The sequence below is a fragment of the Ascidia mentula genome, chromosome 6 (assembly GCF_947561715.1).
Source record: "Ascidia mentula chromosome 6, kaAscMent1.1, whole genome shotgun sequence".
Lineage (NCBI taxonomy): Eukaryota > Metazoa > Chordata > Ascidiacea > Phlebobranchia > Ascidiidae > Ascidia > Ascidia mentula.
In genome coordinates, this window is record NC_138571.1 from 3,782,668 (window position 1) to 3,792,500 (window position 9,833).

General features: G+C 36.9%; 2 protein-coding genes across 3 annotated transcripts; both read left to right on the forward strand.

Annotated features, from left to right (window-relative positions):
- Positions 1 to 290: 290 nt before the first annotated feature.
- Positions 291 to 2,440, forward strand: LOC145906522 (uncharacterized). Its single transcript, XM_082993954.1, has 3 exons — positions 291 to 1,211; positions 1,437 to 1,626; positions 1,688 to 2,440. Exons 1-3 carry the CDS (start codon positions 324 to 326, stop codon positions 1,960 to 1,962), a joined length of 1,353 nt encoding a protein of 450 aa, XP_082850080.1. The 5' UTR covers positions 291 to 323; the 3' UTR covers positions 1,963 to 2,440.
- Positions 2,441 to 3,947: 1,507 nt separating this feature from the next.
- LOC145906260 (uncharacterized) lies at positions 3,948 to 7,078 on the forward strand. Of its 2 annotated transcripts, XM_082993685.1 has the most exons (8): positions 3,948 to 4,169; positions 4,233 to 4,379; positions 4,469 to 4,633; positions 4,832 to 4,999; positions 5,329 to 5,478; positions 5,662 to 5,820; positions 5,993 to 6,127; positions 6,395 to 7,078. In XM_082993685.1, the coding sequence occupies exons 1-8, from the start codon at positions 4,001 to 4,003 to the stop codon at positions 6,583 to 6,585; spliced, it is 1,284 nt and encodes a 427-aa protein (XP_082849811.1). In that variant the 5' UTR covers positions 3,948 to 4,000; the 3' UTR covers positions 6,586 to 7,078. The 2 variants fall into 2 exon arrangements, with proteins under 2 accessions (XP_082849811.1, XP_082849810.1); XM_082993684.1 differs by having other exon boundaries at positions 3,948 to 4,379.
- The last annotated feature ends 2,755 nt before the right edge of the window (positions 7,079 to 9,833 follow it).

Here is a 9,833-nt window from a genome sequence, read left to right on the forward strand (position 1 = left end):
ACACACACACACACACACACACACACACACACACACACACACACACACACACACACACACACACACACACACACACACACACACACACACACACACACACACACACACACACACACACACACACACACACACACACACACACACACACACACACACACACACACACACACACACACGAGTTTTCAACGTTAACTTTGTTTTTTACGATTTTAACACAGAAATTGCCGATACACAAGAAACTTGACATTTATGTCCCCCCAAACAATCATAAATATGTTTTCCAGATATAATAGGAAATATTTTTAAAGTATTTAAGAGTTCCCATGGGTCAAGCAGCATTAGGATGCGTTACAGCCTTATTTGACTTCATTGCGTGTCTGAATTTTCCCAAACAAGAAGTATTAGTTGATCATTGTTACCAGAGCGAAAAAAATGAGACAATTAATCGACATCAACATAAACAATGGGAGAACGAAAAGCAGGAATACCAACGAGAAATTGATGGTTTAAAAAATTGTTTGGCCAAAACACGGTGGAAAGTATCTGAAGGATTGCGGTTTCGACAAAAAGACAACGAGGTTTTCGGAAAGAACTTGCAACTTTTAAACAGGATTAGGGCATATGAACAAATGCAAAAGTACGATGAAGAAATTCAATTATCAGCTCAAAAGAATCACCAATATAAGATAGATAAATTGAAAGAAAGCCTTGATAATGAACGAAAGGACTTACAACAAATGAAAATGAAAAATCAAACATTGGAAGAAAAACAGGAGGTTGATGAAATAAACTTAAAAAGATTGAATCAAACAGTGATCGATCAACAACAACAATATGAAACATGTCTGCAACAACTTATAGGTGAAAAAAATCAGCAGGAACATAGATATCGTATGATGATGGAAAACTTGGATATGATGCTGAATGATCAAAGACAAACGCTGTGCGCAGTTCAACAAGAACACGAAGTGTTAAAGCAGCAATATGAACAAGAAGTGCTTTTTTTAAGGTTTAAATACGAAGAAGCCGTACAGTTGCTACAACAACATCGTGAGTTCGTAAATCACCAGATTTTAAAATATTTAGCTCTTCCAAGTTCTTGGCGTCCGATGGAGGGGGATTACCAAGTTGTAAGTTTGGACGAAGGATCTAATGAATTTGATCGGGTTTCTGTTCAATTTCGTTTGACTTGTCAAAAAAATATCATTAAGGTAAATATATAGAGCAGTAAAATGTGTTCATAAGTTGTGTTAAATGTGTTCGGCGCAGCACTATTTCACCTTGTGGTGACCTGGCCAAACTCATACTTGGTAACTTATGTTATCGCCTCTGTTGTTTGTATTATGCACATGTCCATGAAAACACCTAATATGTCGAAACCTTGAGCGCAACTCACAATTTAATAGTTTGTATCAACACAGTTTTTTTTTTGACAGATTGAACGATTGCAAAATTCCAGATTATTCCACCAGTTCGCGGTGCAGAAACAATTTGTGAACCAACAGTTGCACCGTTACAAACTAGACCATATTGCAGTGACTAAAGAATTGTTTCACGGAACTACCCAAAAAGCTTTAGAAAGCATTTGCGAAAATGGATTCGATAGAAGTTACAGCGGTTGCAACGGTAATATGCAATTAAACAATTAAACAGCTATTTGGCAAAAGCTTAAAACAATTTTTTTCAGGGACTCTCTATGGAAAAGGAGTTTACTTCGCAACTACGGCAAATTACTCGGATAAATACGCTGAAAAGGACAAAAATGCCATTCGTAGGATGTTTTTTTCTGAAGTAATTACCGGCTATTACTGCCAAGGCGATGGAGAAATGCGATACCTTTCCACTGCCAGTTGGGGTGCACCCTATCACAGTGCAGTGAACAGCAAAGCAACACCGGGTATATATGTCGTGTTTAACGATTTCAATGCGTATCCTTCCTATATTATTTCATACAAAGACTAATCACTGTTTTTAAAAATATTACTACCATCCAAATTTAAAAATAAATTCAAGTACTGTGACGACATTGGCTACAAATCTACATTTACACTTGAATAAATTTTCTAATTATGACGTATTGTTGCGAATACTCAATACCTTGAGCGATTCAATTAGTTGGCATGCAAATTGGTTTTCAGAAGTTATTCTGCCATAAAATCATAGTTTTACTAATGTGCAGGATTGTAAATCTAGCAAAGTGAGATTAAATAGTTTATTTATACAGCTTGCTTCGTGTTTAATTTTGTGTTTGTACAAATTATTTAAAAAAAGCAAAGCTATGCAAGTCCATCGCAATCTAAAATATTAGTCGTGTTGCGCTTGAAGATGTCTCACAGTTTGTTATTTGCATTGTGATTCGACAGATTGTCTTGTACCCTTAACCGTCGTTGCAGCTCTTTCTATCGTCTCTGTTGAGGATCTAGGTCACAACATAGGCACTACACGCTTTCGAAGCATTAATTGCTTTTTTTGGTTACCTTGCAGTAATTTGCCATTGAGGTTTTTTTTTTAACTGCGCTTGAATACAAATTTACCACAGTAAAGAGTCTACTATATGCCAATTATCCTTGTTGACTTGGCTCAAAGTAAAGTTTAGTTTTCAGGATGCCAGTTGTAACAGACTGGAAGCCAGGCACAGCCAAGAATGTGATGTATGACTTTTATTACCACTAAATCTAAACAATTTGAGTAAGTCCATGACGCACTTCCGTCACAAACGGTTAACCGGCTCTGCATTGTGGCTCAGAAGATTAGGTATTTTTTCTTAATATTTGACGACTAAAGGGTGTGTTTATTGTGTTATCACTGATTGTGTTTTGTACACAGCAAACAAACAGCTGCAAAAACAAATTAAAAATTGCAGATATAATTTGGTAATTATTTCCGTTGAATGTAAAAATAGTAGGCTATGTTCTTAAAAAATGGAACACTTGAAACAATCATATTCAAGATGCATGATTGAGTTTCCAGGGCTTCGAAACATCGAAATCAAATTGAATTTCGAGAACTTTTTCCGCCCGTGTTGTTTTAATAAACGCTTCGTTGCGCTTAAAGCGGAACTGAATGCGCGAGAAGCGATAACGTCTAAAATAGCCATGGCGAGTAGGTTCTGTGTTTGAAAATCAGCAAAGCAGTTTTAACGAAACGATTTATTTGCTCTGTATGAAGTGAGTGTATATTTTTTTGGATTTCACAGATTGTCAACAGGAAGGTTTAGTTTCAGATTTTGTGTTAGGCCAACACTATGCAGCATTGCAGGATGGTGGAAAAGACCCCGAACAAGAAACTTATGGTACAAAAATTGCTACAAAACAATTAAAACCTTATTGTTTTTAACGAATAACCTTTGCTGTCATATTCTGGCAGTCCTAAATAATAAGTCTTATTATGTGTAAATAAGGAGATGCCCAATGGAATGCTTAAATCTCAATAATTTGTCACTTTTAAGCGCCTGGATGTCAATTATTTGGCGCTTTAGTTGAGTAGTGAACATGTCAAGTCAGAGTTATGTCTCTGTGGCAAATTACGTGCAAAGAATGATTTTCAAACTTAATTGGGCAAGCACAGTGATCTGAGTTTGTGTATGAACTGTTAAACATATATCTAAGCAGCAATTGCTGATTTTACTGTTTGCCTTTTGACATTTGTGACTGAACTGTGAAGAAAGGTTCTCACATCGCAAACATAACTGGGGTGCAACCGACTGTTACGCAAATATTCCCCGTACAAACGATTCAAGTCACGCTTGACATGCCACGGTTAGTCTGAAATGAAACCGTAACTGACTACAAATAAAATGTAAAGGTTGTGTGGCAAGTTGCGCGCGTTCGCACCAACGTATCTTGTCCAACAAATACATGCAAACTTGAGAAAGAATAATTCCGCGACGTCTAACATCGCTAATTTAGGCGAACAAGAAATTCCCATTGTTTTATTTTTGTAGCAAAAATTTTAGCCACCTGAAAACTTATTAAAACTGTTCTTGCATAAATCAATATTGATGGATACGACAAGACGTTTAGTATGGATTGGATCTTTTCTTACTGTGTCATTAGTCCTGGCGATGACGAGTGCCATTTCTCCACACTGGGCCGAAGATAGACAAACGGGAAATTCTTTTGGATTATTTCGTTTCTGCAAAAATAACATCTGTACATGGAGTGGAGCCCGTATGAAGAAGATACGAAAAGTCAATTTTTATAATTTGCCAAATATTTTCATTTCCTTTTTAGGCGTGTTAAATGATGCAAGACGAGCTACAGCTGGCATGCTAATACTGGGCATAATGTCACATATTGTGTTGTTTATTATTTTTTTTTGGAGCGTATGGAATGGTTCAGATACAGATCAACTGATGTGTGCTTGGAGTTCAATAGTTTGTCAGTATACTGTATTCTGTTAATATGTTGGATTTTTTAATTAATCATCATAATAGTGATTGTATTGACCGAATTACTCTGTTTTCTAGTTGTTTTTTACTTGATGGCCGTTTCTATATTTGGAAGTCCACTTGGTTTATTAGGAGCACTTGGAGGCTGGAAATTCGGATCAAGTTACATTGAACTCGTTATTGCGCTTATTGCAATATTTCTCTCCTGTTGTGAATTATGGCGCAACAATCCAATTGAACTCGGTATGAATAACTGATATTCTAATTTTGTAGATTTAAGTATTGTTTGAATACCGACGTTTGGGGAAGAATAAATTATTTGCAAATGAATGTTGGTGTAACCTGATAACAGAAAGGTTGCATTTTCTGATGAATCGATATAATATCCAAACTAAAGTAATCCACAAAAATGTTTGCTAATGTAACATATCCATGCTCTAGGTGGTTCCGAAAAAAGTTTGGTTCTAACTGGAAATAGCCTCATCACTTCATTTGTAATGGCGATAATCGGATTGTCTCTTCCATACTGGGCTCTCCACAAATCGACACCTCAAACACTTGGACTCTTCACCTACTGCAACCAAAGCAATTGCAGGGGAATTCCGAACAGTGAGAATGTTGGAGAGTTTATAGTTGTTTTAGTGTATATTTGTTACTCACGAAGGTTGATTCGTGTCTGTAGATTGTAGAATGTTCAGTTTTATCGGTTGTTTTCACGTTGCCAGTCTATGATAACCAAATTCCTTTATTCTTTAACAGAACTATGATATTGTGCTGCTGTTGTGGCCGGGCATGTTATAATTTAAGTAGAACTGATTTGATAGATACCACGTTAATTTATGCCTGAAAATCAATTCTATTTAAACAACCATAATATTCAAGAACCAACATCAGCCAATGAATATTATTGATAAATAGTACTTAAAAAATATTTTCAGACTTGAAAAGCTCTTCGAGGGATGCCACTGCTGCCTTGCTATTAATAGGCATATTTTTTCAATTGGTTTCAATCCTAAGCCTCATTGTTTATCTCTGGAAATATGGTGAAACTTCACGCAGGATTATGTGGCTCTCCATATTCACAACAGGTATATCCAATACAGATTTGCCAACCCAGTTGGATTGCAAATTATACTTGTATGCCATCCACGTCAAAATTTGATTGGCAGCTAAAATCTTTACTTTAAGGGCCAGGGTTCAACAAAGGCTTTTGTAGTCACGATGCACTTGGTGCTTAGTTGGTATGATAATCGGTATGTGGTTGTTTTTAGGTATTTTCTACCTTGTCGCGGTTGCCGTGTTTGGAAGTGTGAAAGGAATAGGAGATCTCGGTCACGACTGGAAATGGGGGACAAGTTACAACGTTGTTATCGTCGCCCTTGTTGCAAGTTTGTGTTCTTTGGCAGATGCAAGAAACATAACAACGGAAGGTAACGTTTACTGTATTTATATTTACAAACGTGGTGCTGGAGATTCACTCGTTGTCTTGATATACATTTGTTGAGTAAAAGTGCAAAATTATATGAAAATAACAGCACAATTCAAATATCCAATGTTATACATTGCGAAAATACCTAAATAATTTATCATTTTATATTTCAGACCTGATTTTACTTTTCCACTCCGTTACCTGTCCGTTAAATGCACGTTGTTGCAAGAACTATAATCATCAAGAGCTTGAAGAGGAAGAAGAAAACGCAGAACCAGAGCCAGTTGAAGAAACTCGTTATCAAGCTGGTATGTTGCAAAATATATTGTTAACGTGGTTGTGTTTTCTACGTCTAAGTTTGCAATATAACGAACATCATAAAATGTTAAAAATTACACAGTGAATGCATTACATCAATAAGGACACCAGAATTGTGCACAGAAGTAAAAGTTGTATTTATAATTGCATTAAATCAATATGGCAGTAAATTAATGGCACAAAGAACCAGCAACCTTATTGTATGTCAACCAATCTCGCACGCTTTTATGTTTTCGACCACTGTTATTATTTTTAAGATACTCGAGTGCAAGTGAGGGATGAAAGTGATGGTCAGGACGGCAACTGTAGTGTTTGTTGGGATAGACCAGCAAACATAGCATTTGTACCCTGTGGACACCGATGTTGTTGCATGGAGTGTGCCAACATGGTGAACAACTGTCCTGTTTGTCGGGATGGTGTATATGACCGCATGCGTATCTATACTTAACATGTGTATAGTCTCACCTGTTACATTATTCTAATATGATTTTGTCTTTATTGAACGTATTCCCCAATACAACAACAACGGCACACGAAAAAAATCAGCATCGCTGTAAATAATAAATAGGCACATTGGCACCTGGTTGTAAATGCAATAACAATGTAGACATATTGGCAAGCTGCAGACAGGGTGTGTACACGCACTGTTTCGACCTGTAAGGTCTCATCAGTGCAGCTGTTGACAGTGGTACTGTGCTAGCTTTTACACTGGCGTAACCGATAGCACTATCGGTTACCCAGCAGAACTGTTTGGCCATAGTGCGCTCCACAGTAGTTCGTCGTCTCTGTTATTTGGTACTCAGTATAGGGTACCCTACGGATTGACGTTGACCGAAAGGTACCACAAAGTGGAAATTAGTGTGCCCGCTAGTGTAAAAGCTAGCACAGTGGCTGCACTGATTAGACCTTACAGGTTGAAACAGTGCGTGTACCACCCTGTCTGCAGCTTTCCAATGTAGACATGTTTTGCTGTAATTAATCACAGAAAAATACATCCTTGCAATTTTATTTCTCCAAAATGACAATAAATTTTCTAGTAACTCCACGAAACTTTGTTGTGTATTGTCCAATGTAGCTTAAACTGTTTCTTCCGTCGCCCTTGCAATTGTCACTGCGCCAAGCAAGCAAACAGCCGGTATGCGTATGCATATGTCCTCCAAAACATGATCTTGATAACTCACACGAACCTTAAGGATGGGGGGAGATTTACTCTACTTCGGGCAAAGTAGTTCTACGTCAAGAAGGCTTTAAAAAGCACCGGGTATTTTCCCTAAACTTACACGCTTCGTTGGTCTCAAATCACAACAGGATGCGCGTGCAAGGAGAAGAGACGAAAATCAATGGAAACTTCTTTTCCCCATTTTATCACTGGTTTGAATAAGAATTTTAGCGCATGTACGGCTGGGTCTGGCACAAATTGGTCTTAATATAACTTGGAAAAGTGCGTTTTGTCACATCTTGCTTTTAATTCCGTGCATGGTGTTTAAGTCTTAGACGGCCTTCAGTTTCTGGACCTCAAAATGTACATTTACTGACAATTTAGCAAAATATGTGTTTGGACAGAAAGCGATTGCGCACAAGACAACAGACAAATGTTAGTACTTAAAAAGGGCCTGAAAACACCAAGCAGACCGTATCCGTCGCATTTGGCCGCAAAGTATTTTGCACCACTGTTTAAACGTTTGCTGCTACATCGTTATCTACATCGTTATCAAGGTAAACAGATCCTGGAAAATTCTCTGAATAATTATTGTATTGAAATATGTTAAAAGTTTCATTGATTCGGTACATTGCAAAACTCTGCAATACGAACTTTGATTCTACCAGGTTCAGAGGGAATTGCAGTTAATATCAGAACAGCAGTATAACACTAATGCGATGGAATAAGTACACTGATAGAATGAATTCACAGGTACACACTGGGCTTTTTAAAGCTCTCCCCACTGAGAGCTGATTGATCAATGACGTCACGTGATATCATGAATCGCTTAAAACAATACAATACAAGAAGTAATGCACAGGATACGGTCAGCAAGGACACATCGCGGTTGCATGGTGCAGGATGTAGATATTTCATATACACTGAGGACTAATGATTTTCTGAGTCACTGTTGAACACGTTCTGGTGTAACACTAAATGGAAGGTGATTGATCGCGTGTTGTCTGGGACGCATTTTTGCAAATATGCCATATATCATGTAAGGGCTTGCAAATACTTGTGCAATGCTGCAAACGAATTGAATTATGCAATGCTTATGCAATTCTGCAAACAAAACCTTACAGAATACATCAGTTTGTTTCTCTGGCTATGTTACACGTGGTAAAATATTTCATCAAGGTTTTTTACTATAATGTTGAAGCCATGCAATTCAGCCGCACTGCGTTATTTACAAACATGTGTTCAGCAAAAAAGGAATAAAATGCTACATTTATTTGAAAACCAAATTTTGTACTTGTTGCTTGTCAGAAAAAACACAAATTTACCAGGAGGTACAAACTATATAAATTACAAGCAATTTGCATCGTCAGTAAGCGAAAATCCCGAATTAAATCATTGGTTGTAAAAAATAATATATATTGGATAAGCACTAAAGTCCTTGAAAACAACGAATTGTGTTGGTGTAGTGACATTGTCCACGGCACTGTGGAAACCAATATCATTTTTATCGTTTTCGGAGGGAAGATGTCGCATTTCGTCATGTCCTTTACAAAAACGTCCGACAATGACCTCGGCGAGAAGCAAACTACCAATTCCATCCTGATATTTCGGAACAAATCGTTTCGAGTACATTGGATTGTTTGAGAAGTAAACACCTTGTCCGTAAGTTGACCCTTTGAATATTTTTCAATAATTTACTTGATAATTTTTTCCAACGGATTGTAATTACCATGGCCGCCACCATAACTTCGATCAAATCCGTTGTTGCAGATACTAACTACAGCATTCCATGTCGTGCCGTGAAATAGTTCTCTTGTTACCAGATCATGTTTTAATCCGACACTTTTCAGTTGTTCACTCACAAACGTTTTTTGTGCCATGAATTGCTGATATAGTCGTATATTTTGAACTCTCCAAATCTGTGTTTTGAAGCAGAATTTAAACTGTTAATCCAAATACACTATAAGTATCTTTTCGATTTAGTGCAAGCCATATTGCTTCATTTTTGGCACAAATCTTTGTTGAAAAACATCCTTATGTGTTATATGTAGCGACAAACAATATTAGTCAAAATTTGCAGGAATAGACGAAATAAATGTTTACACCCCTTTGTACGTGGTTACTTTTATGGATAAACTTCCAAAGGACATTATTATTGGTTTGAAAGTATTGACATATAAACTATGATACCTTTATGATTGTTGGGGTAAATGTAGAACCTAAACATTCAATCACTTTTTGATGTTCGTTTGAATTGTTTCCCAGTTGAACGTATTGTAAGTTAATACCAGATGCCATAGGGTACCACTGTGTCGGAAGACCTAAATTGAAATATATGCAGTAAATATATAACCACACTGTACAAACGCATTGCTTACCTTTATCGGTTTGAAATGCTATTTGTTGTTTCAGTACATCCCTTTCAATCTTTTGCATGTGCGTTTTTACCAAATTATCCATTTTCTTTTGTTGTTCTTCCCTTTGACATTTCTGTTTAAGTTGCAAGTCGGAAATTTGTTTTTCCTGTTTTGATTGCA